The sequence below is a fragment of the Microtus oregoni genome, unplaced genomic scaffold, assembly GCF_018167655.1.
Source record: "Microtus oregoni isolate MIOR12 unplaced genomic scaffold, Mior012 000034F_ref0000314, whole genome shotgun sequence".
In the NCBI taxonomy this organism is placed as follows: domain Eukaryota; kingdom Metazoa; phylum Chordata; class Mammalia; order Rodentia; family Cricetidae; genus Microtus; species Microtus oregoni.
In genome coordinates this window covers 14,482,628-14,509,820 of record NW_024543093.1, presented here as the reverse complement: position 1 = coordinate 14,509,820, position 27,193 = coordinate 14,482,628, and the positions used below count along the sequence as shown (strand labels likewise).

The 27,193-nt window shown below is 50.4% G+C and overlaps 2 protein-coding genes across 4 annotated transcripts in view; both read right to left on the bottom strand.

The window, feature by feature from the left end:
- The window catches only part of Notch3 (notch receptor 3), a 43,908-nt gene extending 39,002 nt beyond the window's left edge, over nt 1–4,906 (bottom strand). The window contains exons 1-2 of the mRNA XM_041630390.1: nt 4,788–4,906; nt 2,356–2,434 (exon numbers count right to left, since the gene is read on the bottom strand). Coding sequence (XP_041486324.1) covers nt 2,356–2,434; nt 4,788–4,905 — 197 coding nt within the window. The 5' untranslated portion in view covers nt 4,906. The remainder of the gene's footprint in view (nt 1–2,355; nt 2,435–4,787) is intronic.
- A 16,469-nt stretch (nt 4,907–21,375) lies between these two features.
- Nucleotides 21,376–26,938, bottom strand: Ephx3 (epoxide hydrolase 3). Of its 3 annotated transcripts, XM_041630496.1 has the most exons (8): nt 26,828–26,938; nt 25,496–25,768; nt 25,260–25,345; nt 24,744–24,901; nt 24,477–24,605; nt 22,360–22,463; nt 22,130–22,266; nt 21,376–22,028 (listed from the first exon to the last, which is right to left on the bottom strand). In XM_041630496.1, the coding sequence occupies exons 1-8, from the start codon at nt 26,912–26,914 to the stop codon at nt 21,803–21,805; spliced, it is 1,200 nt and encodes a 399-aa protein (XP_041486430.1). In that variant the 5' UTR covers nt 26,915–26,938; the 3' UTR covers nt 21,376–21,802. The 3 variants fall into 3 exon arrangements, with proteins under 3 accessions (XP_041486430.1, XP_041486428.1, XP_041486429.1); XM_041630494.1 differs by lacking the exon at nt 26,828–26,938 and having other exon boundaries at nt 25,475–25,906; XM_041630495.1 differs by lacking the exon at nt 26,828–26,938 and having other exon boundaries at nt 25,496–25,906.
- Between the last annotated feature and the right edge of the window lie 255 nt (nt 26,939–27,193).

The window sequence follows — 27,193 nt, the reverse complement described above, 5'->3', positions numbered from 1 at the left end:
CCCTACCCTTCCGACTCCCTGCGTGGATCCCCTAGCTCAATTGGAACCAAGGCCCGGGGCAGAACTCAAAGCAGGTGACTCAGTTTTTAGCGTCACCTTACAATACCTCCTCCCCCCGCCGCGTCCCGGAATTTCGTTCCCAGCTAAATGAGTAGAGGCTCAGCCCGGCAGGGGTGGGGGAGGCGTTAGAATTCTGGAAACCGAGAGGAGATGCTCTACCCCCTTCCCCAAAGACCAGCAGAGCGGTGACGACGGCGCACCAGGAGGGGGCGCTGCGTGCAGGACGCCGGGGACTGCGGGTACCACAGCCAGGCTGGGCGCGGCCCCCTCCCTGCGCCGCGGGCGGGTTCCCACGCTCTACGCCCGGCGCCCCCGCCGACCGGTCGGGCCGGTTCCAACCCGGGCCCTGCGCCCCGCCCCGCGGCCTGAGCTTTGGGGGAGAGACGTGGGGAGGGGGGGCGGGGGCGGAGAGCGCGGCTTCCAAGGAGGAAACTGACCGACCGGCAAGGCAGGGGAGGACCGAGCGAGGGGGAGCTCTGAAGCTTGGGGTGGGGAGGGGTGGGGGGAGGGGAGCACACGGATTTGAGGGGGTATCGGTGGAAGAAAATGACAGTTGGAGGGTCACCCCTAAGCAGACAGGAGGTGTTGAGAAATTAAAGGAGAACCCTTTAATTAAAGGAGAAGGCTGAGGGGGACATAGGGTGAGGCTCCCCACGACATCTACTCTGGAGCCTTAGCGGGCTCCACTCCGCGCGATCCGGGCTCCCGGAGGCCGCGTGAGCCGGTGATTCACCTGTCAAGGGGCGGGGCGGCCTCGGGCGTATTCACCTGTCGGCAGTAGTCCAGGCGTGTAGAGCCACTGCGCAGGCGCCCGGCCCCGGTGGTTCAACCTCCCTTCCAAGTGACTCCTTCCAAGCTGCCCTCCCAGTTCCACCAGCATAAACCCCCAGCCTCAGGATGCTCCTCGGCCAGCAGGCCCCAGGTGAAGCTAAATGGGGTTCCAGCCACTTGAGGTCATCAGCCAGTTTGACTTCAAAGGGAAGTCATCCAGGTCCCACCTAGCTTGAGGCTGACCTACTGGCTGGCCCACACGGTACTGAGTAAATGAACACATTTATGAACTAATTAATAGATGCTGGATGGACTGCTATTACTATTAAACTGAAAACAAGCCCAATAAGGACACAAACCTTGAGGTCCGTCCCACCCTGTCCCCCTACACACACACACACACACACACACACACACACACACAAAACCCAGGCTAAGCAAGCACTCACCAGTGAACACCTCCAGCCTTCAAAGAGCTTCGAAAGTCTCTCTCATTTTTAAATGTATTTTTAATGTTTTATTACATTATTGTGTGTGTGTGTGTGTGTGTGTGTGTAGGTCAGAGAACAACTTGAAGAAGTTGGTTCTCCCCTTCCACCTTGTGGGTCCCCAGAATTTAACTCAGGTTGCCAAGTTTGGCAGCAAGCTCCTTTATCTACTTGAGCTATCTTGCTGGGCCCCCTGCCTTTAAACACAAAAACAAAACATTCTTGAGACAGTCTCACTCTGTGGCATAGGCAGGCATGGAACTCAATTTGTAGTGCAAGCTGACCTCCAACTAAAGGCAATCCTCCTGCTTCTGCTGGGAAAGACAAGTGTAAACCACCCAGTTTAAGGTTCTTTTCAAATCTTCACTGCCAACCTCATGAAAGAAAAGGCATTACAGATGCAAAAGTGGCTCCCTCCGAGGGTTCTCAGCACTGGCTCCAGATGTCCCAGAACTCAGAGCTCTGTCTGCCTCTGGTTAGCTCCTTCCCAACCCCTGCTCTTCTTCCCCCAACCCTCTGCATTTCCTTTTATTATTGAAGAAATAATTCTTGGGCTCCTTCACGGTCATATACCAGGGAAAGCCTTCCTAGTTCACAGATGCAGGAGGTACAGAAAGAGAAGTGACTAACCTAAAGTCACACAATCCAGAGAGCAGTACAACAGGACTCTAGTATAGGCAGCCTTTGTGCCTCCTGAATCCTGAGATAATGGGAGGCTATGGAAGTCCTCAACATTGTCAAGTCCCTGTCATTGGCCCTGGGAATCAATTTTTCCATTCCAGAATACTGTGACTTCACGGGTTTAAGTCTCAGCCACTTAGCAACATGATGTGGGATTTGAACCCCAGCCAGATGAAGTTCAGAGAGTCTCCGCTCTTAACTCTGTCTAATTCCCAATAGGGAAACACAAGAGGTTACCCAAGCCACACACATGGAGGAAGTGATACCAGCAATCCCCAGGAGACGCAGAGGCAGAGGAAGAGGACAGATTCCCTCCCCATGCAGGGCCACTAATGGCACTGGGCCAGACACTCACAGGCAAGCAGCCTCCCGGGAGGGCTGCTGGGTGCACCGACCTCCATTTGCACATGGGCTTCCATCCAGGCAAGGGGGAGCTATGTGAGGGCAAAAGAAGGTGGAGAGGTCAGACAGGCACCCAGAACCCCAAACCAAAAGGACAGACCCTCCTTTCCTGTCTGCCAGGCAACAGCTGCATGGGCTGGAAGGGTGTCTCTGTGGGTACTGAGAGGCCCCCTATCTACAGTTCCCACGGCCCCCCACCCCAGCCCCAGCTGTTGGGGCCGCAGCTGTCCCTGCCAGCTCAAGCCCTGGGAACCACAAGGCAGGGGTGGGAAGGAGGAGTTGACTTGTGCCAGATGTGGGGGCTCAGGAAGCTGCCCAAATTAAGATGTGCTTAATAGAGAAGGGGTACATCTTCAAGCCCATGTCCTGGAAGAATGGAGGAGGCGGGGGACGGTGGGACTCTGGGTTTACCTTCCCTTAATGCTGGGGTATCTACCCCAGTCAGCCAAGTCTGCTGGCTCTTGAAAGAGCAGGCAAAGTGTGCACGCAGGAGTAACTGATGGCAGCAGTAGAGATGGTTTTGGGTACCACATGAGGAGGGTGTGTAGTGTAAGGCAGAGGCATCTGTTGCAAGACGTGTGCTGCCCTATCCAGTGTCCCCATCCCTCAGGGCTGTGTCCCTCTTGGGTGTGTCAGTCTTGCCAGATGGGTGAGAGGTGTGGCCAGGTCTGAGTTAGTGGAGAATTATGTGCTCAGGCAGGTGCGGGCCACTGCCAAAGTGTGTTCCTTGGAGGGAGAAAGAATGGGGGGGAAGGGGGATAGGACAGACAGCAAATGAAAGAAACACAAGAGAAAGAGCTAAGAATGAGGGACCTAGTCATTTTTGTGACGTCACACTGGAAAGTGTTTGATGGGAGACACGACTGTGCAAGAGCTGTGTGTGTTGTGCACACATGCTTGTGAGTTTGTGTGACAGTCCGTGAAGACTTGAGAGTATTAGGCCACTGTGTGGCTAATAGTGAAAGTGTATGTGCATGTTATCACGCTGGTTATCTGTGAACAGCATAGTCAAGTACTACATGTGCTGTGCATCCACCTATATGAGCAGCATTATTCATACAGCTGTGTGGCTAGGGTGTGTCTGTACAGGTCATGCGTTGGCACCTATGAGTATGACCTTGACTATGAATGCACATCAAGTCCTGGTAGATCCATGCACGTGTGATCATATTTGACCTTGTATGAATGCACATCGGCATATGAACAGTGAACACGTAGGTGTGTCTTGTGTGTGCCAAGTGTGCATCAGTGGGTGTGCTAAACCTAAGCACATGCACATTTGCATCTCTCATTGTGTGACAGGCCAAGAGTCTGCGCTGGCCCCGCGGGGGCGGTGGCTCCTGCCCGGTCCTGCCTAGATGAGCCCAGAGGCGAAGCTAGGGACGACGGTCGCTCTCTGCAACTCTCACCGGGCCCAACCCTGAGTCTCACCGTGGGCTCCCTAGAACCCCTGGCCCAGGCCACCGGCTTATGCCCCTCCCCCGCTGATCAGGCCTCCCGGGGCGGGGATGGGGGCGCCCCCTCAATCCCCGCTCTGGCCCTCCATGGGTCCTGCTTTGTCTGGCGAAGAAAGCGCGAGGCCGGCCGGGGGGAGGGGGTGTCTAGACGGCGCAGCCATTGTCCCGAGCGGGGGAGGGGAGTGAAGATTGGAGGAGGAGGGGCGGGGGGCCCCCGGGCCGGCTGGGGAGGGGCTCCGGCCATAGGGAGGGGGCCCAGAAGCCGGAGAGGAGCACGTGGGCCTCGCCCCTTCTCCCGGCAGAGAGGCGGGGTACTGAGGCTGTGGGATCCTAGCGGCCAGAAGAGGGAGCGGGCGGCACGCAGGGGAGGGGGCGCGGGCGCCGCTGGGGCTTCAGCTCCGGCTCCTCGCGCTCCAGTGCCAGGTCTTGCAGCTCTCCGGCCTGAGAAGTTTTCTCCGAGTTCAGAGCTCAGAGAACTTCGCGCCCCCACTTTGCCCCCCCAACCACCACCACTCCCGGCCCGCCCGGGATGGGGGATAACCTTTTGTGCAAGGGGGTACTAGGCCTTGGGGGTCCTTGAGCCTTCACCCTAACCTTCCCAAGCAGAAGTAGGATGGGGTGAGCCTGGAACTTTTGATACACCTCGCCTCCAAATTCCAGCCCCCAAATTCCAGATTCCCACATCCGAGTCTCCAGGCTCCGTCTCCTGGTTCATTCAAGGATCTTGATTCCTTGGGCCTCAAGGACCCTTCCTTCCTATAACGAATCCCTGCGCGCCCCATGACTGGCATACAGACACCCAGCTCCTGCACCTCTGCCCTGGCTCTAGTCCTGGGCTTACAGGTCCCCTAAGTACCAAACTTAGGGGATTTTGTGCTTCCCCGCCCCTGCAACCCCAGTCCCACCCTCCATGTCCCTGATCCCTCACCTGCAGCCCCCGGCCCCGCTAGCAGCAGCAGCAGGGGCAGCGCCCGCATGGGCGGTGGTGGTGGTGGCAGGGCCATCAGGCGACGACGGCGGCGGCGGCCCCAGGCCCCCGGCCCCATGGCGGCCGCGACCCTCCCTCCTTCCTCCTCCCTCCTCCCTCCTCCCTCTTTCCCAGGGCTCCGGGCGCGTCCCGGGCCAGCCTCCGCGCCGCCAACTTCGCCGAAGTGAGGCTGCCGGACCGCCCCGCCCCCAGCCCTGGGCGGTTCGCTCCGCCCCGGGGCCGGCCCTGAGCGCCCCCGCCCCCTGCCCGGCCTCCTGGGGTCCGACCCTCTACCCCTCAAGCCTGGACCAGCGGACCTTGGTACACTCACGTCGGCCACGAGAGATGTGGAGCTAACCGGTGTGACATGACAGGCATCCAGATCATGGGCATACCCATCCCCATCCTCCAGCACACAACCAAAGCCAGGGCACATATACATAGCCAGGACACAAACGCAGACACCCACCAACAACAACACTCCAAACCTTCCCAGCCTAGGTCCGGAGAGTCTAATGAACACCCAGCCTCGGTCAGACCCAAGCAAACCCATGCAGAAGTTTCGTGAGGCCACGAAACATCAACCAGTTCAAAACTCGTACCAAACAGTGCCATAAACCCGGGCAGTCTTGCCAGGAGTCGAGTGCACGTGAGTCTCATGTGCCTGTGTGCCGTTCTTGCAGGAAGCAGCCTCATTTCTCCTACAGTGTGATGGTCACAAAGGTCTACTGAAGGGGGAAAGGTGATTGCAGTCAATCCCGAAGACCTGAGTTCAATTCCTGGGACCCCCCTCCCCATAGTAGAATGAAAGAACCAACACATATAAATTGTCTTCTGATGTCACATGCACCCTGTGGCACACGCACCCCTAAACAGACACTGTGCACACACACACACACACACACACACACGAGAAATAAGTAAGATGCAAACTTTTTAAAGGTTCACACCAGCCCCTAGCACACCCACATTCTATGTGTTTTCACCATGAGGCCCTTCTTTTCTTTCTTTTTTATAGAATTTTGATTTTTCAAGACAGAGTTTCTCTGTGTAACCCTGGCTGTCCTAGAACTCAGTTTGTAGACCAGGCTGGCCTCGAACTCAGAGATTCATCTGCTTCTGCCTCCCAAGTGCTGGAATTAAAGACGTGCGCCACCTCCATGCCTGGGGAGGCCTATCTTTTCATGGCCATTAACTGAGTTTTACAATACCAGTTGACCTGCAAAGGCTTCTGACAGACGCCCCCTTCTGGGGTGAGAATGGAAACTCTAGAGGTCCTAAGCTCTGTCCCCGGGGTCTCAAGAGCCGGAGGGGTGGAAGTGACAACCCCAGCACTGAGAGACCAAAGGCTGGGCCAGAGAACTCCTAGAATCCTGGAAGGGCTCACTCAGACATCAGTGCAGTGGAAGGAGAAAACCAACTCCCACAGCTGTCTTCTGAACCCAAGAAGTAGAACACATGCCCCCAACACCAGATACACAATAAATAAATGCATTTTTTATTGGGCTAGACTTCATATGGCACACCTTCTCTCGAGGCAGAGGCAGGAGAATCTCTGTGAGTTTGAGGCTAGCCTGGTCTACATAGCAAGTTCCAGGACAGCCAGGGCTACAGTGCGAGACCCTGTCTTTAATGTGTGTGTATGTGTGTGTGTGCGCGCGCATGTATGCATGCATGTGTGCACACGTGCACATGCAGAAATCAGGAAAGAGCCCTGGATCCCTCAAAGCTGGAATTACGGGCATTTACGGAATACCAGCTTGTTACATGAGAGCTGGGATCTGGAATCTGATGCTCACAACTGTGCAGCAAGCTCTCTTAACAACGGAACCATCTTTCAGGCCCAATCTGCTATTTTTTCCTGCTTTCGCTGCAGTTCCTTTCCAGGCAGAGTCTCAGGCAGCCCAGGCTGGCCTTGAAGTTTTTTTTTTTTGTTGTTTGTTTGTTTTTGGTTTTTGGTTTTTGGGTTTTTTTGTTGTTGTTGTTGGTTTTTTTTGTTTTTTTTTTTGTTTTTTTTTTTTTTTGGTTTTTTGAGACAGGGTTTCTCTGTGGTTTTGGATGGCCTTGAAGTTATTGTGTGTCCAGAATGACCAGGAAGTCCCATTATTTCCACCTCTGCCTCCCCAGTGCTGGGATTACAGGTGTGTGCTTCCATGCTTGGTTTATGAGTGTTGGACCAGGTTGGCCTCAAACTCAGAGATCCACCTGTCTCTGCCTCCTGAGTGCTGGAATTAAATGCATGTGCCACCATTGCCTGGCTGCTTTGGTTTTTTATTTTTTTATATATAGGATCTTACTACACAGCCCTGGCTGGCCTGGAACTGGCTATGTAGATCAGTCTGGCTTCAAACTCACAAAGATCCTCTTGTTTCAGCCTCCTGAGTGCCAATATTAAAAGTGTGTACCACCACACCTGATTCTTGATTTTTTTAAGTTGAGCTATAATTTACATTGCATAAATTTACCTATTTGCTATTCTATTGTTAACAATTCAGTGTCACTTAATAAATAATCAAAGTTTTGAGTTAATTTTCACCCCTCTGGCTCCACAACTTTCCATTATCCTGGAGAAAGGATCTTGCTCCTAACAAGAGCTACTTCTCCTCTCCCTGCCACCAGTCACTGACAATTAGGAATCTGCTTTCTTTGTCTATGGCATTGCTTGCTCTGGATACTTACAAATTTCTATAAATTTATTTATTAATAAGGGGTGCACAGTATCTGAACAGAGGTCAAAGGACAACTTGCAAGCGTCAATTCTCCTCTTCCACCAGGTGGACATGGATCAAATGTGGGTCATTGGCTTTGCTTCTGAGCCATCTCTCTTGGCCCCCCAGTATTCCATATAAATGGAATCCTGAACTTTCTGACTGGCTTTTCTTTCTTTTTTTGTGGCTGTGAGATGAGACAAGGTGTCAATATGTACCATTGGGTTGCCTGGAACTCACTATGTAGGCCAAGTTGACTAGACCCCCTAGAGAGCTGCCTGCCTTTGGCTTCCTCACTGCTGGGATTAAAGGCATGCACCACCACACCATGGCTTTTCTTTTTCACTTAGAATTTGGAAGTTCTGGGGATCTACCAAAAGACCTTATATTTGCCAGACAAGTGACTTCTACTGAGTTACATCATCACTACATTTATTTTTTGTGTGTGTGCGTGTGTGTGTGAGTGTGCGTGCGTGTGTTTGTGTGTGTGTGTTCCTGTACTCCATGGCTCGAGTGTGGAGTCAGAGGATAGCTCAGTGACGTAGGTTCTCCCCTTCCTTTGTGTGGGTTCTGAGGATTGAAATCAGGTCACCCACCGGTTTGCCTGGCAAGTGCCTTTACCCACTGTGCCATCTCACCAGCCCTGTTGCTTCCATTAGGTTTTTGTTTGGTTTTGGTGTTTTGAGACTGTAATCCTAGCTGTCCTGAAACTCACTCGGTAGACCAGCCTGTCTCTGAACTCACAGAGGCACATCTGCCTCTGTCTCCCGAGAACTGGGAATGAAGGTGCGTGTTGCTCTGCCTGCTTTTTCATTAGGTTTGGTTCTGCAGTTCCGAAGATGGAACCCAGGACCTGGTGCATGCCAGGCAACTGGTTGTACCAATGAGCTACTTCCTTAGCGTTAAGAACTCAAATCTGAACTGGGGTCTAAGGGATCTCAGGCCATGTGGATTACAGGGGAGGGGTAAGGAAGGAGTAGAGGCTGGACAAAGGGGGAAAATGTTGCATAAGAAGGAGGGCAGGGGCCGGGCAGTGGTGGCGCACGCCTTTAATCCCAGCACTCGGGAGGCAGAGGCAGGCGGATCTCTGTGAGTTCGAGACCAGCCTGGTCTACAGAGCTAGTTCCAGGACAGGCTCCAAAACCACAGAGAAACCCTGTCTCGAAAAACCAAAAAAAAAAAAAAACAAGGAGGGCAGGCTGATTCTCCGCAGTGTGCTGAGTAAGCTGTCAGCTGACTCAGCAGTGTCTCTAATCAGTCTGGGCAGGTGCAGCTCAAGCCCCTCCTCTCTATAGGCCCAGGAGGCAATCCCAGCCCTACCTCCCGATCCTGTCGTTCATTCCTCTCTAGCAGCTTCCCTTTTAAAACAATTTTCTGTTATATCTTATTGGCACTAGAGAGATGGCTCAGGGGTTAAGAGCACTACTGTTCTCGAGACCTGAGTTGGATTCCCATAGCCCATGTTGGACTGTTCACAACTGCCTGTAGCTCCAACTCTAGAGAATCTGATTCCTTTTGCCTCCAAAGACAATTGTACTCATGTGCATAAATCTGTACACAGACACACCCATGATCAACATTAACAAAAGATAAATCTAAAAATGCATTTATTTATTTGGTTGGTTGGCTTTAGTTTTTGGTTTTTTTGTTTTGTTTTGTTTTGTTTTGTTTTGTTTTGTTTTTTGAGATGGGGTTTCTCTATGTAACAGCCCTGGCTGTTCTGGAACTCACTCTGTAGATCAGGCTGGCCTCGAACTCACAGAGATCTGCCTGCCTCTGCCTCCCGAGTGCTGGGATTAAAGGCGTGGCCACCACTGCCTGGTTTGCATTTTATTTATTTTGTGTATAAGAGATGTGATGCATATGCATTTGCCACATGTGTATATGTCAAAGAACAACCTGCGAGTCAGTCCTCTCTTTCTACTGTGTGGGTTCTGGGCATCAAACTCAGGTCACTAGGTCTGGCATTAGGCCATAACTCTTAAAAACCTTTCACTATCCTATGTCAAACTCTTTCTTCAACCAGCAAGCCTGTAGTTTTCTGGTCCTGGCCCAGACTTTTCTCTATGTCAGGGATGGGAGGACCCTTTGGCTTCCTCTCCAATCAGGAACTGACAACAAATGCTTTTATTTTTCCCCAAAGTAATATTTTTATTAATTATTTGGGAATTTTGTACAATGCATCTCAATCACATTCACTTCCCATTCCTGTGCCCTTCTCCCCTCTAAAAGAAAACACCAAGTCCAACTTGTGTTGAAGCATGGACAAACTCCCAGTGATCAGGTCCTTAAAGAAAACGGAGCCCTTCCACATCCCATGTGAAGAGCTGCACTTCAGAATTTGCCACAGTTTTTTGTTCTGTTTTGGTTTGGTCTTTCGAGGCAGGGTTTATCTATAATAGAATCCGATACCCTCTTCTGGCATGCAGAGCACTCATACATAAAATATTAATTAATTGTCAGGCAGTGGTGGCCACATACCTTTAATCCCAGCACTCGGGAGGCAGGAGCAGGCGGATCTCTGTGAGTTCGAGGCCAGCCTGGTCTACAAGAGCTAGCTCCAGGACAGGCTCCAAAGCTACGGAGAAACCCTATCTCGAAAAAAAAAAAAAAAGTCTCACACATGTACACACAAATAAATAAATACATTTAATTTAGAAAGAAATTGAAACTGGTCATGGTGGCATGGCCTTTCATCCAGCCCTTGAGAGGTAGAGGAGGTGGATCTCTATGAGTTTGAGCAAGGCCTCATAAGTGTTCATATCAAATTCCTGACCAGCCAGGGCTGAGTAGTATGACCATGTCTCAATATTGAAATGAATACATAAATGGCTGAAGGTGCTCAACACCAAGCCTGCTAACCAGAATTCAACTCCTGAGCCCCATGTGTTAGGAAACAACCAACTCTAGCAAGTCATTATCTGACCGACCTCCGAACTCACGCCCCCCCTCCCTACAAGATGAATACACATTTTAACGATAAAAAAGAAATTAAAAAAGAAAGGGATTCCTCTCCAGGAAGCCCCTCCCCCCTCTAGCTGAGGTCTTCTCCCCACCCCTTAGCTGTCCCCATGATTCAGCCTTGTTCAGAAGAGGCAGGAGGTGTCTATATCTCCCTCTGTAGCCACGACCTTCCCACAGGAAATTGATGGTTTCCTGAGGTTCGGATGAAAGATGAGACTCCCAAGAGCCCCCAACAGCGAATGAGTACGGGGGGCGCGGGGGGGGGGGGGGGGGGGGGGACAGGGGGGGGGGGGCGGGGGTTATAGGGCAGGGTTTGGTAACCCAAGAAGCAACCGGAGGGGTTAGGATGCCTGTAAAACTCGTCATGGTGGTTCCAAACCACACTCTTCAGAACCATCCAAGGGATCGTGGAATCCTGAGAAGGGTCTGAGTGTAGAGAGAGCAAAGCTAGAGGCCTCGGGTAGGCCTTGTTCTCTCCCGAGTCATCTGAACGGAAACTTTTTCTCAGAATGGACGCTCTAAAGGGTGCTGAGACGTCCCACACAAAAAAGCACCCAGGGAATTTGTTGATCCAGGGGCTTCTGTTAGACAGGAAATTGTGCACACAATGGCGAAGCTGACATATGAGAGTGAAGACCAAAGGAAGAGGCGACCACAAACGAGGAATTGGACAGAAAGAAGATCTCCTTCTGCCGCAAATCCTCGTTGCCTTTCTCTAGCTATGGTGGAAGCATTGCTCAAGATTCCAGGGTCCCAAGGGCACAGGAGTGGCACAGTGGCCGTTCCCACAGCTTTGCAGCCTTTGGCTGCTCAGACCTGTGTGGTGTGGATGGACAAGCGCCTCCTCCCTTGACCCTGCTGGCCGCCTTGGCTAGGGACTACATTTCTCGTCCATGAGCTCAGTCCCTGGGGACTTGGGACGTGGGACCAGGCCAAGACACAGCTGTAGGCACACGGACCAGGAACCTGAGAACATGCCCTTAGCTTTTCGTCCGAGAACCGCCCTCTGTGTCGAATCCGCGGCGAGGTCCTCCTACCGCACACCCAGGAAGGGTACCAGTGCCATGGAGAAAGGCAAGGGCTCCCTGGATATGTGTGGCAAGGCTAAACTCGGGGACTTGTGGGCTGGGGACCCAGCCAGGCCTGCTGACACAGCCTCCCTGGGATCCTCTGATGCCTGAACTACCAAACTGCCTAAAATGGCATGACCACTCTCCTTAGCAGCTTCATCTCCCTCCTGGCAGCCTTTTGAGCCTTTTTCAGGCTGTCTCCAGGGCGGGAACCACCAGTCTCATGCCTAGGACAGCTCTTCACGTGGGGGGGGGGGGGTCATCCCAATACTCCACCTTTTCTTCATTCTTTCACTAAATTGTGTTTACTTACTTGTCCCTTTTATTTAAAATTACACTTAAATTTTTTACTTTTATTTTCCTATTTGTCATGCGTGTTTTGACTGCATGTACATTCAAAAAGCCACAAAGCCAAAACCACACAAAGACAAGGGATCCCCTAGGACTGGAGCTGTGAGCTACCATAGGAATGCTGGGAAATGAACCTGGGTCCTATAGAAGAGCAGCCAGTGCTCTTAACCACTGGACCATGTCTTTGGCCTCCTTAATTTATGTTAAAGCATTATTGGTGTGTGTGTGTGTGTGTGTGTGTGTGTGTGTGTGCATGCCTGTACAGTGTGTGTACCACATGTTTGTGGAGGTCAAAGGACACCTTGTAGAAGCTGGTTCTCTCCTGTCACGTAGATCTAGGGATAGACCCAGGTCCTCAGGTTGGTGGCAAGTATGTCTACCTGTTGAGCCACTCTACCAGCTGTCTGTTTATTTTTGAGACAGGTTCTCAAGTATTCTACACTGGACTTGAAGTCACTCACTAACTCACTAGATAGTCAAAGGTGATTTTGATTTCCTGATTCTCCTGCCTCTACCACCCAACTGCTGGGATTGTGGGTATACAACATTCTAAGCAGCATTGGAAATCAAATCCAAGGCATTGTATGGGCTAAGCAAACATAGTATCAACTAAGATACATACTGACCCCTGTTTTCTTGGGTTTTGTTTGTTTGTTTGTTTTCTGGTTTGATTTTTTTTAGAGACAAGGTTTCTCCGTGTAACCAGTTTAACTGTCCTGGAACTCACTCTGTAGACTAGGCTGGCCTCAAACTCACAGAGATCCACCTGCCTCTGCCTCTCAAGTGCTGGGATTTAAGGTGTGCGCCACCATTGACAGGCCTGCCCCATTTGTTTTTTGATACAAAGTCTTGATATGTAACCCAAACTGGACTTGAACATGAAATCCTCCTTCCCTCAGCCTTCTAAGTACTAGGATTCCAAGTAGCACATCCAGCCTGATAAATAACCTACTTGGTGCCAGGCCCTGTTGTAGATGGAGGTGTCCCAAGTCAGAGCCAGTTCTCTGATGAAACATGACAGACACAAACAAACAAACAAACAATAAATGATGCTGGGCATAGTGGTAGATGCCTGTAACCACGGCACTCAGGTGAAGCAGGAGGACTGTGAATTCAAGAGTAGCCTGGCCTACAGAGTGATACCCTGTATCAAAAACACCACCACCAAAAATCCTATCTTACTTTGCTTTCTACTGATATGATAAAATATCAAAACCAAAAGCAACTTGAGAAGAAAGGGTTTATTTCATCTCACAGCACAGCCCATCCATCAAGAAAGCCAAGGCAGGAACCTGGAGGCAGGAACGGAAGAAGTCATGGAGGTGCTGCTCACTGCCTTGCTCCACATGGCTTGTTTGGCCTGATTTTTTCTACAGTTCAAGACCAGCTGCCCAGGGATGGCACCTCCCACAGTGTACTGAGCCCTCCCATCCCATGTCAATCATTAATCAAGAAAATGACTTACGGGCTTGCCCATAGGTCAATCCGATGAAGGCATTTTCTTTTTTTTAATATTTATTTATTTATTATGAATACAGTGTTCTGTCTGCATGTATGCCTGCAGGCCAGAAAAGGGTGTCAGATCTCACTACAGATGGTTGTGAGCCACCATGTGGGTGCTGGGAATTGAACTCAGGACCTCTGGAAGAGCAGCCAGTGCTTGTCACTGTTAAGCCATCTCGCCAGCCCTCGAGGGAGGCATTTTCTTTTTTATTAATATTTATTATTTATTATATATACAATATTCTGTCTGTGTGTATGCCTGCAGGCCAGAAGAGGGCACCAGACCCCATTACAGATGGTTGTGAGCCACCATGTGGTTGCTGGGAATTGAACTCAGGACCTTTGAAAGAGCAGGCAATGCTCTTAACCTCTGAGCCATCTCTCCAGCCCCAAGGGAGGCATTTTCTAAATTGCTGTTCCCTCTTCCACGATAACCCTAGTTTGTGTAAAGTTGATAACTAACACACACAACCAAATAACAAACAGCTATGAATGTGGTTCAGAGGTATAGACTTGCCTAGCATAAGTGTGGCCTTGGGTTTGATCCCCAAAATGTAAATATAAACAAAAAAGGAGCCTCACATGATGGCGGCTCACACTTTTAGTTCCAGCACTTCAGAAGCAGAAGCAGGCAGATCTCCGTGAGTTCAAGGCCTGCCTGGTCTACATAAAGTTTCAGGACAGCCAATTGAGACCCTACCTTAAAAAAAAAATCAGAGGGAGCATGGGGAAAATTGCTCAGCAGTTAATAGTATATGCTGCTCTTGCAGAGAACCTGAGTTTGGTTCCTACCACCTATGTGGTAGCTCACAACTGCCTACAACTCCAGTTCCAGGGGATCTGTCTCCACTGGAGGGCACCTACATGGTGTGGTACACTTACAGACAGGAAGGCAAAACACACACATAAAAAATTCAATAATTAAAAATAAATAAATAAATAAGCTGGGTGGTGTGGTACACGTCTTTAATCCCAGTGCTCAGAAAGCAGAGGTAGGCAGGTCTTGGTGAGTTCCATGTCAGTCTGGTCCACAGAGTGAGTTCCAGGACAGCCAGGGCTACACAGAGAAACCCTGTCTCAAAAAACCAAAAATAAATAAATGAATAAGACATTAAAAACTATTGGAGCCAGCCATAGTGATGCATACCTGAAATCCCAGCACTGGGAAGGCTAATTTGGACACTTTAATAAGACCCTGTTTCAAAATTAAAAGGTGTAGCATATAGCTCAGTAGCAGATTTGCCTGGCGTTTGTGGGGCCTGAAGTTCAGTCCTTACTACCGAGAGGGGAAAAGAAAACAACCAAACAAAACCCTATTGAGATATGACGGTTAAATGTGGCACAAGGAAAGGAGAGATGGCATGAAGAGGGCTTGCTGAAGAGGGAGAATTAAAGACCAAGTGAACTGGGGAGGCCAGCAGCCTGGGGAAGGATATCCCAGGCAGAGGGAGCGGTAAATAGGCATTTCTGGTCGAAGAAGGAGGCAGGGGCTCTGGGGTAGAGATAGCAAGGGAACGAGAAGGCTGAGTTCCAAGAGGTCAAAGCCGCTGAGATTCTATGCCGAGTATAATGGAAACCACTGGAGAATGTTAGTGAGAGGCTGAGTAGATCATTATAAAAAATTCCATCTTCTTTTCTCTTGGGGGACCCCCATGCTCCTGCTGCCACAGCCTTCTCCATCAGAGGCCCCATCTTCTACATGATCCTGCTTGGCTCCTCCATGAGACTGTGGGCTCTGTGGGTTCCTGGCCTTGCTCAGTGCTGAAGCTCCACTGACTACCACACAACCTGGCGCTCAGGAGGTAAAATAATTTTTATTTAGTCGGCTGCTGGAGCTAGAATTGAAGGCCGCACATAGACTTGGCAAAGGCTCTGTCACTAGGTACCCCGCCTCAGTCCTAATGAACTGTCAATTGAACCAATCAGAAGGCGGGACTAGTAATGAGTACATCCTCAGGACTAGCCCACTCCCTGTGGTGGTTTGAAAGAAAGTGGCCCCCAAAGGGAGTGACATCATTAGAAGGTGTGGTTTTTTGACATGGGTATGGGAATCAAACTCAGGTACTCTAAAAGAGTAATGCATGCTCTTAACCACTGAGTCATCTCTCCAGACACTAAAGGATACAATTTTTTGCTTTGTTTGTTGTTTTTTTTTGTTTGTTTGTATGTTTGGTTTTTGTGGGGGGGTTTTGTTTGTTTGTTTGTTTGTTTTTTGAGACAGGGTTTCTCTGTAGTTTTGGAGCCTGTTCTGGAACTAGCTCTTGTAGACCAGGCTGGCCTCAAACTCACAGAGGTCTGCCTGCCTCTGCCTTCTGAGTGCTGGGATTAAAGGCGTGCGCCACCACCCGGCTGTTTGTTTTTTGAGACAGAATTTTTCTATGTGTCCCTGGCTGTCCTGGAACTCGCTCTGCACACCACGTTATACTCAAACTCAGAGAAAGGATACAATTCTTAAAAGTCTGCACATATGAGGTGCACATAAATGGACACGAACATACACATAAACAAAAATGAAATGAATATTTATTCTTCAAAAAGCCTAGAGGAGCTGGGCATGGTGTGCATGCTTGTGATCCCTGAGTTTGGGAAGTGGAGGCTGAGAGTTTGAGGCCAGGTTAAGCTACAGAGAAAATTCAAGAGTGCTCTGAACAAGCTACATAGAGAGATCCTGACGTAAGGAGCAAGATAGATAGATGGATGGATAGATAGATAGATAGATAGATAGATAGATGGCAAAATTGAAAAGTGAAGAACTGGCAAGATGGTGGCTCAGCAAGCAAAGACGCTTCCTGCACAAGCCTGACTTCACGGATTCAATCCCCAGAGCTCACATAAAGGTGGACAGAGAGAACCCAAAGCTGTCCTCTGACCTTCGTATTAACGCCATGAATACATCCATATGCACGTGCGCGCACATACACACACAATAAAAATAAAATACACAGGAAAAGGCTAGAGAATAAATTACTCCCTCCTCCTTAACAACAGCCAATGCTCATCTCTCAACTCCCAGACCTGCCCATCTCATTCCTTCCCTTGTCTGTTTTACCTTTTCTGTAGGCTTGGACAAAGGGAGGCACTGACAGAGATGATTTTGGAAGAGAGAAAGACATTAGTTCTTGGGCCCTTCCCAATTTAGATCACTATAGCTGGCCCGTGTACATAAATGCCTGTTTCTAGGCTCTGAAGATGTATTTTCTTTCCCATGCCTCATCAGAGGCTCCCAATGTTTCCCCATCCTCTGCCTACCCACTCAGTACAGGAAGGTTCCAAGGCCTCTGGCCACCCTCCCCCCCCCCCCCCCCCCCCCGCTTAAGCCTCCCTCAGGGTACCCAGCTCTGTCCAGCTTTCCTCCTTCTCAATATGGGGGAAAACAGCTCTCTGGGACCTCCAGGAGTCTGCATACTTGGTCCTCACCCTCCATCACTCAGCATCTTTTGAAACCGCAGTCTATACCAGGCTTCTTTTGACACCTTTGTCTTGCTTCCATAGCTGGGGTGGGGGAACGTGCACACTAGCCTGATTCTTTCTCTCTCCCTAGATACCGGGGCCCTCTTTGCTCTGGAAAGATGTCCCAGCTCCAGTATTTCACCTCCTCATCATCCCCCTGTGCATGCTAAGGCTATCTCTGTCCTTGAACCCATAAGATGTTTCTAGAACCCTGTCCCAAGAATCCACCTCTCTTAGATTAGACATGCCTCAGTGCCTTCCCTGTACATCTGTCTCCCTTTGCCTAGACTTAACCACGGTCATCTCAGTTCAGCCTGCCTTACCCTCTCTTCTCTGCCTCCACTCTATCTGACCCCCTTACTCGCCCCCAAATAAAGTTCCACGCACAAATTTGTTCAATCTTCTTCCTTGCTGGTAGTTTGAAGTTTCTTATAACCCTGTGTCATTTTAGCCCACACTGGCCTGAAGAATGGAAGAAACGATAAATCAGCGAAGGTGAGGGGCTTACTTAAAGTGGAGCAGCACATGTTCACTCTTAAACTGGCCCCTTCCAGGCAATCTTCCTTCGCTTCCTCCTACCAGGTCACTGCCCCTGCCCCATTCCTTACTACACGGGGCCAGATCGCATTCTTGCCACGTCTCTGCCCCTGTCTAGCTTTGTCTCCTCTGACTGACAGTGTTCGACCAGAGAGGCATGAACTAATGAACAGATGAATGAATGAATGGACGAGTGAGTGGGTGGATGGATGGATGAAGGCAAGGGCTTAGAGAACCTGGTTTGGAACCCAGCCCTCCACTCCCGCTCAAAGCGATGTTTATGCTAGGTCCCCAGGTCAGAAGAAATTGGCTCCTTGATTGATTGATTCAGGCTGGGGACTCTGACCAATGAATATGGTCCCTTAGAAGATTTTACTCTGCCAGGCTCCCACTCCCTCTCTACAATTGCACACGGGGTGGGATGGGGTGGGGTGGGGGTAGGGGAGACTGACTAGGATGGACTGACTGAAGGCAGAGCCTTCTGGTTACCCTGGCAACCGTCCCAGCAACTGTCCAAGGCCTCTGGTCAGCCTTTGCCTGGGCCTCTCTAGTCACCCAGACAACCGCTACCTCGTTCTGGTCAACCACCAACCCTTCTCCTGTCACCCTGGCAACCATCAGTGGACCCACCACCTTGGTGTCGATTCTCATCCAGCTTACAGATTTTCTTGTCCCAGACCTCCACTCTAGGCTCTGAGAGCCCCTCCTCCTGACCTGCAGGGAGGCAGGCCTTGGTTCCACTCTATAGTGTGTGTAGGCCGGGCCCTAAGGGTCCCCCGGCTCTGCAGTCTGAAAAAGTCCTTTCCTGTTCCCCCTGTTCATTCTTGCATGAACTGTCCAGCCGCCACAGGCAGCTCTTCAAAATGCAAGCCATGTACCTCCCCTGCGGGGGGGGGGGGGGGGGACATCGCTCGGCTTTCTTTGACGATCAGTCAGCTTGCAGCCCCTGATGGTCTGGGAGTGACTAGCCTGTTATTCCAATGTCCAGAGCTCATTCCCTCCTCAGACCTTCCTAGGAACTGTTTCCCATTCCTGGGAAAAGTTCATCAGGGCCTGCCTCCTCGTGTGGCTCCTCAGGGAGGCCTTATCTGAATTCTGTCACTCACTGACATAGCCTCTTAATCTCTCCCCATCTGCGAACTCCAGAATTCCATGATGGTCCATTCTATGACTCACGATCTATGCCCGGAACTGACAACAGTGGCGGGAGTCGGTATAAGCATGTCTCTGAGAATGATGGTCGTACAGGGGGCTCTGCTTAGGCAGGCTCATTTCCAAAATAGAAAGCATTTTTTCAGGTTTCCCAAGCCCTCATACTACAGGTGATATTGTTTCCAGAGGATGAGCAAAAGCCAGGGCAGTGGGGGCCCGCAGGATAGCACATCTGGTAAAGGTGCTGGCTGCAGCCTGATGTCCTGACTTAATCCCTGGGACCCACACAGTAGAAGAGGAGGAACTTTTGCAAGCTGACTTCTGACTTCCTCAACAAGCATTGTAGCTCTAGCACCACACACACAATAAATAAATGTAATTTTAAAAACAAGAAGGCAGGCAGGTAGGATGGTTGGGTGGGCAAAGATGCCTGATCACCAAGCCTGATGATCTGCATTCTGGTCCCAGGACCCACCTAGCGGACAGAAATAACCAACTCCTGCAAGATGTCCTCTGACATCCCATGTACACGCAGGCGCGCGCGCGCACACACACACACACAAATGCACATGAAATAAAGAAATAAAATGCAATTTTAAAAAAGAGAGAGTGGGGCACACGCCTTTGATTCCAGTCCTTAGGAGGCAGTAACAGGTAGATCTCTGTGGGTTTGAGGCCAGCTAGGGCTATACGGCGAGATCCTGTCTCAAAATAAATAAATAAAAATTAAAAACAACAACAACATAATAAACAGCTAGACATGGTACTATACGCCTTTAATCCAAGTACTAGTGAGCCAGGAGCAACTGATTTCTGTGAGTTCCCAATCAGCCTGGTCTACATAGCAAATTCTAGGTTATACAGTGAGACCCTGTCTCTAAATAAATAGTCAGCTAATTAATTAATTATAAAAGATTAAGTAATAGAAATAATATTATGATTATTATGACCACCCTGGAGCCGGTGGCCCACCTCCACACTTGGTCTATAATTATTTTATTTTTCTAAGACTGGGTTTTGTTCTGTAGCCTAAGCTGGTTTCAGGCTCACTCTGAAGCTCGGGTTGGCCTCGAACCTATGATCATTTTCCACAGCCTCCACTGTACTGAGATTATAGGCTTGCACCACCCACCATGCCTGACCTTCACCCTCCATTTGTAACCCCATCATTTGGGGGCTGGGTCCACAGGCCTATAGACACTCAGCAGAATTTTGGCCAAGTCATATATGAGGGCATACACCTGTAACCCCAGTACTCAGGAGGCTTTGGGGAAAAAAAATCTCCAGCTCAACACTGGCCTCAGCTATGAATAACAAAAAATGGCAGTTTGGAAGAGAAGATAATAAGAGCTGGAGGCCTCAGATCCCAGATGGATCCCAGATGAAATATATATATTTAGTATAGTGTGCGTGTCTGGGGGGGGGGCGGGGAGAGTCAGGTCTGACCTTCCGTCGTGTGAGCCTCGGGGACTGAGGTCATCAGGTCATCAGGCCTAGTGGCAAGCACCATCACGTGCTCCCAGATGGCCACGCAGTGAGCTGGGGACTTCTTGTGCCAAGTCTAGCATCCCAGGCTTTCTAACAGAGCCCAGAGATACTTCCCTGAGGATCTGAGACAGGATGAGAAGAGAGCCTGCCTTGAATTTGGTCATGATGGTGAGGGGATCATTGGGAGCTGCCCTGGGTTAGCTGGAAAGCAGTGGGAGCACTCACCTGTTCTCCTACGAGGATTCATTCTTGGTGAGGTGATTAGAAGCCAGCAGGGAGGCACCTTACTCTTTGTTGTTCTTATTTATTTGTTTATTTTTTGAGAAAATGAGCTAAAAGTTGTATTTATTTTTTCCTCCATTTAAATCCTTCCATGACATCCTTGGCCTGAGAGTCTTTGCCATAGCCCTTAACCACCACACAACTGCAACCAACCACTGTACCTGGCTTCCCCTCCTCCTCAGTCTCGAGGCCTACCCATTCCCCTGGTTTCTTGTTGTCACCAACCGTGATTACGTTGATTTGGTGGCCAGCACAAAGCGTCTCCACCAGCTGCCCAGTGCACAACCACATGCATTCAACATTCAGTTGAAGTCAGACCATCAGGCTTGGTGGCAAGTGTCCTCATCTACTGGACATCTTTCTTAAAGCGGTGATAGCATCACTGAAAGAGTCTGATACAACGTTCTGTGCTTAGGTGATATGGCACTTAAAACACAGTTGTTGTGACCAAGGCACTGTATTTTTAAAATACGGTGTATTTCTTGCTGGGCAGCAGTGGCGCACGCCTTTAATCCCAGCGCTCAGGAGGCAGAGGCAGGTGGGTGTCTGTGAGTTCGAGGCCAGCCTGGTCTACAGAGTGAGTTCTAGGACAGTGGAGGCTTCACAGAGAAACCCTGTCCTGAAAATTTTTTTTTTCTTCATTGAATTTTTTTTATGTGTATGAGTGTTTGGCTTGAATGTATGTATGCACCATGTGCATGTCTGTGGCTCAGGGATGCCAGAAGAGGGTATCAGCTCCCTAGGACATGCCTTTACAGATGGTTGTGAAACCCCATATGACTGCTAAGAACTGAACTCATATCCTCCACAAGATCAACAAATACTCTTACCCCCTAAGTCACCTTCCCAGAGACACTGTATTTTTCATAGCAAATGAAACTTCATTTTTGCTAATTAACATTTAAATTGAAGTATCCCTGTACGTTAGGAAGAAACTGGATACAGCCAGTGGTGATGGTGCATGCCTTTAATCCCAGCACTCCAGAGGCAGAGGCAGGTAAATGTTTGAGTTCAAGATCAACCTGCTCTACGAAGTGAGTTCCTGCACAGCCAGGGCTACACAGAGAAATTCTGTCTCCAAAAACAAAAAGAAATAAATTGCATGCACTTTGAATAAGCCCTAAGCTGCAGACTGGAGGTGGAAAACCAGATAGAAGGGTTAGAATTTGTGGTTTGTGAAGCGACTGAGGAAGGAACACTTTGGAAAGGTGAGTCCCATCAACTAACTCCATAAGGGAGAAGCATTCCTGGCTGCCAGAGTCCAAGTGGTTTCTCACACATGCAAACACCTATGCTATGTGTGAGGCAGGACACCCATAGTTGCTTTTTGTGTGCAACGCAGGAGCCATTTGCTGTGGGTGAGCTGGGAGTCCATTCTGTGCACACACTGAACAGACTCTCAGGTACACAAGGACGTGAGTATGTAATCCCACATGTATCATATATCTGTTGGGCTGGGGAGCAGGGGCTACTAGTCCAGCAGGTCTTGCAAGAAGGCCCACATGTACTGATGCATCTCCTGAGGATGGCTCTGTGGAATCCAATGTCCACTGCCTGGCAGGATGTGGCTTTCCAGCCGACCTGGCACAAAGCGACTACCAATGGCTCCCACAAGCCCCTGCTGTAAGGTGTGGTCTTTCTCCCCCCACAGCAGCAGTGTGGGCGTGGACAGTTCTTGGGGCTCCAGGGGGAAGTTCCTGTGGCCAAGATAGACAATTAGAAAGATAAATGGCTACCCTCGGTTTTTCAAGGGAGGGGGTGGCACTCTCCTGAGCTTCTCTCTTGGGTGTAGCCTTACCTGAACACGTTCCTATAGTAGTTGATGGGCCCAGTGAGGCCTCCAGGTTGTGAGAAGTGATAAAGGAAAGCTTCGAGTTCACAAGGGGTGAGACGCGGGATGCCCGTCTTGCGGTCGGTGAAAACGGCTTTTAGAATCTGGGTGTACACAGTAGAGTGCCGGTTTCAGTGTCCGGCCTTCTCAACCCCAATCTGCTATCCCCCATTCCTAGACCTCAGCCCTCACTGCACCTGGAAGTCGGACAAAGACAATAGCGTCTCTGGCAGCCAGGGGAGCTGGAACAGGAACATGTAGTTTGATCGGAATAACTGGCCAATGTGACGGGTTGAGTATTCTGGGAAGAATGTAAAAGATGTGAGGTCTGGGCTTGAGATAGCCCTGTGATCCTATATCCTTACGCACCCAGCTCAGGCACACAGGCGTCTAGAGCACCACTACTGCTGGTCTGTCTGTGAAGATGCTAGTCAGGTACTGCGAACACTCTGGCCAGGTACTGACCTGCCAAGCTGTCTTTACAGCTGCAGAACAGGCAAAGCTGGAGCCATGGCTCAGTGTTTAGAAGTGCTTGCTGCTTTCCCAGAGGCCCTAAGTTTATTTCCTAGTACTCATATTGGGTGGCCTGTAACTGTAGCTCCATGGAATCTAATGCCCTCTTCTGGCCTCCATGGCACACACACACACACACACACACACACACGAGAGAGAGAGAGAGAGAGAGAGAGAGAGAGAGAGAGAGAAACAGAGAAAGATAACAAAAATAACTCATTAAAAAAGAACAGGTGGTGGTAACGCACACCTTTAATCCCAGCACTCAGGAGGCAAAACCAGGTGAATCTCTGAGTTCAAGGCCAGCCTGGTCTACAGCACAAGTTCCAGGACAGTCAGGGCTATGCAGAAAACCCTGCCTCGAAAAAGCAAAAACAAACCAAGAAACAAAAAAGAATGGAGTGCCTCCCTCTGCAGCTCCTGAGTGCCCACAGAGATACCTGCAGGCTTCCCCTGCTTAGGCCTGGACACCTGCTTCACCCAGTAAACATTTATTGAGCACCTACTGCATACCAGGCTCCTGCAGAAAGGGGTAGAAGGAGACAGATACCCAACACAGTAAAGATTACAGTGCTATTTCAGGTAAGGTATGGGGTGTAGTTCAGTGTAGAGTAGTATGTGATTAGCAATCTTGATGTGCTAGATTCTGTTACCTCCCCTTCCCCCCCACACCATCTAACCAATAAAGGCCAAGTGACAAAAGACATTAGGTGGCCAGAGAGGGCACCTGATTCTGTTGTGGTATGGTTGATGAGTTGCCTGTGTCTCTGCTGTCAAAAGAAAGACATCAGTGCTGGGTGTAGAGGCACAGGCATTGAGTCCAGCATTTAGGAGGCAGAGGCAAATGTCTCTCTATGAGTCTGAGACCAGTCTGGCTCATAGCAAGCTCCATGCCGGCTAAGCATAGTGTGACTCCTTTCTCAGAAAAAAAGAGAGAAGGGGGTTGAAGAGACAATATCGTTGCCTTTGCCTCAGTTTCCCTCTGCTGGAACATGAAGCTAATAGCACTTTTGTAAGCTCAAGAGCCTTGTAAAGTGACACCTGCAAGTTTATCATAGGCAACTGGCAGGCAGGGGTTGACCACCCTCATCCCCCAATTTTTTTCTTTTTTGTTTTTTTGAGACTGGGTATTTTTGTATACCCTTGGAACTAGCTCCATAGACCAGGCTGGCCTCGAACTCACAGAGATCTGCCTGCCTCTGCCTCCCGAGTGCTGGGATTAAAGGTGTGCACTTGGATTCTTTGAACAGCAAGTGCTCTTCACTACTGAGCTCTCTTTCCAGCCCCGGCCCCCGCCAGTAATAGGTGTATGTTAGTATAGCCAGCTCCACAAACTTCCTTCATTTACAAAATTGCTAAAATTATTGTGTTAATTACTTTCAGTTTATGTGTAGAAAGTGTACAAGAAGATTGAATTAATTTCATGCTTAGATTTAGGCTCTAGCAACAAGTTATCTTTTCATATGCGTAAATACTGTAAAATAAAACAAAATGCAAAATCAGAAACACTCCTGACTGGGGCCTTCTCTCCCTCCTCTCTCTCTCTTTCCCTCCCTTCTTCTCTCTCTTTCAAAACGTTGGAGATTACATCCAGGCCCTCTAATATACTAAACAAATGTCCATATACTCCAGCCATAGTCTAAATAAAGCATTTTGTTAGACTCACCTCCAACCTGGAAGTGCTCAAGAAAAAAGGTGGGTTGTTCCTAAGGGTACTCTCATTGATTTCGATCCCTGACATGGTGATAGGTCCCAGATACGTACCCTGGCATTGAGGCATATCCCAACACTCCCAACGCACCTTGGAACACCGACATAGGAGGTCCACTAACCACAACCATCCGCTCCACTAGAGACGGGAAGTAGATGGAGAAATTCCAGGCAAGGACAGCCCCCCAGTCATGGCTCACAAGGATGCACTTGGAGTACCCTGAGGGAGTGGAGGGCACAGACACGACGGTGTAATGTGTAGTAGGGGTGAGGCAGACTTATGGGAGTGGGTCCCAAAAGGGGCAAAGATGAGGAGACAAGGGGAGGGGAGAGGTATGAGTTGGGCACTGACTCATACCCAGGCCTAGAATGACATCCTTGATATCAGCCAACAGCAGGTCAATAGTATAACAATCCACATCCTTTGGAGCGTCAGAGGGGCCATAACCACGTAGGTCGACAGCTACCACATGGAAACAGCTCTGAAACTCCCGAAGCTGGTGGCGCCAGGAGAACCTGCCCGGTGAGGGAGTTTGGAGTTGAGTCAGCCGCCTGCAGGATGTACCTCCTATACCTGGCAGATACCTTGAGCCACCCCACATTTCTGCTCTGGACTTCTTAGAAAGGAAATGGGGGAATCCCAGGCAGAGAGGCCCAAGGCCACCTCCCCTTCAGCAACCCTCTTGTTCAATCTCTTCAGAGGGATAACCAGCCCCTCCTGGGCCAGCATCTAGATCCCTTTGCACCCCATGTGGACTCATATGCTCTGCACCCCTATGGCTACTGAACCCCGTTGGTTCCCATTTCCTAAGTAAACCGTGGTCAGAACTCTACCCAGTCCAGGGAGCACCAGAACCCAGGGACCCAGACGTACCAGTTCTCTGGGAAGCCATGCAGAAACAGCATGAGGGGCCCGTTTCCACGACCAGCAGAGACATAGTGAAGCCGCAGACCGGAACTCTGCAGGAGAGCCCAATCTAAGTAAGAACTGAGGAAGATAAGGGAGCTTCCTTCCTAGATGAGCCCCGAGATCGATTTGGATTCGACGTTTCAACCCCCTTTCTTCATTCTGCATCCACCCCACGAAACCTGCCTCCATGAGGCACTCACCCTAAGGGTCAGAAAGCAGTGCTGGCCCAGCGTGGGGTCTCTTAGGCAGTCCGGCGCAGACAACCGCTGGCGGCCGCGACAGCCCCTGCGGGGGTGGCACAGTACGTTGGTGAGCGCGATGCAGCTGTAGACGACCGCGGCCACCAAGGCAGCCAAATACACCAGGCTCATCACTAAAGCTCGCAGCAACTTCAGCGAGAGGCGTGAGGGTGCCAACAGCGCCGTCACCACAAACTCCGGCATATCTTCGCGCTCGGGGACGACGACAGAGTCCTGGACGGAAGACTGAGCCGGGGGTGCTGGCCCCGGGGGCCCACCGCCTTTGTTTTGGGATCCCACTGTGCTGTCTGGCGCTGCGGGACCCGCTGAGGAAGCAGGTGACCCGCTGGGGCAAAGACTGCCACCGCACATGACTCACTCCGAAGTGGCAGGTGAACTACCTGGGCCGGATGAGACACTTAAGGATGAGGGGGTGGAGCCTAAGAGGACCTGGTTTCTGTGGTTGGGGAGGAACTTGGGGAGAGAGAGGGACCGTGGGCGGCGCCCTGGGACATCTTGAATGGAACAGGGGATTAAAATGATTCCCGTAGCAGGCGGCAGTGTCGCAGTGTCCAGAGCCTGGAGATGATTCACAGGTAAGGGCCACCCAAGTTTGATCCCAGGGAACCACACAGTGGAAGGAGAGACCTGACCCTCACAACTTGTCCTCTGTTCACCCTCATGCTGCAGCACGTGCACCCCTCGGTGCTTTAATCTCAGCTCTCGGGAAGCAGAAACAGACAGATCTCTGAGTTCGAGGGCAGCCGCTTCACTTAGCAACTTCTAGACCGGTCAGGGCTACATTAAAAAGCAAACGAACAACAAACAAACAAAACCAGGAACTGGCAAGACTCTAAAGAAAGGAGAGGTGAAGCCTGGAGGAACAGAGGCAAGCGCCCTGTGGGGTGGGTGGAGCCTTGAGCGAAGGGAGGAAGCACGTCCAGGGTAGGTAGACCCAATTTAGTCCCGACGCCCCGCAAGGGTGAAGGGCGTGGTTTATGAAGGTGGAGGAGGAATTACGCGGAGTCTGTATGATGAGAAAGACGGAGGCTGGGCTTGATGGCTTGGGTAAAGGCCAGACCCAAGAACTGAAATTTGTTCTGGAGCTGGAAAGGGGCCGGAAACATGAGTGTGGAACAAATCCAGAAGCGGAAGGCCTGACAACGTTATATAGCTGGGAGTAGTAGGCAGGTGTGGGCAGGAGTCGTCTCCCCGTGTACTTTCCAATACATTCCAAGCGAGAGGGCGAGTCATTCCCTTTACCTGGTCTGAATGTACCCACCAGTGCTTTACCTGGTTCCAACCCCGCCGTGTCCTCTTCTTTCGTTGGCTTAGAAAGTCCGTCGATCTACACGACTGTGATTGGATAGCAGTGGCCATTGATTTCTAAACGACAGGTGGGGCCTAGGTGTTAAACAGCGGGTGTTGAGGCGCAGACTCTGTAGGTGGCAGACAACCGTGGGCAGACCCTGCCTCCAGGAGAACTGGAAGCTGGAGCTAGCCTGGGCAGATTGGGTCACTGGGGCTCTGCTTCAAAGAGGAAGCAGGGCAGTACCCGGTATGAGTCGTATCTATCAAGAGGCTAGCTTCTTTTGCAACCTTTCTCAAGATCCTTGACTATTTTAGGAACACCCATTATTTAACCCTTATAGAAACCCT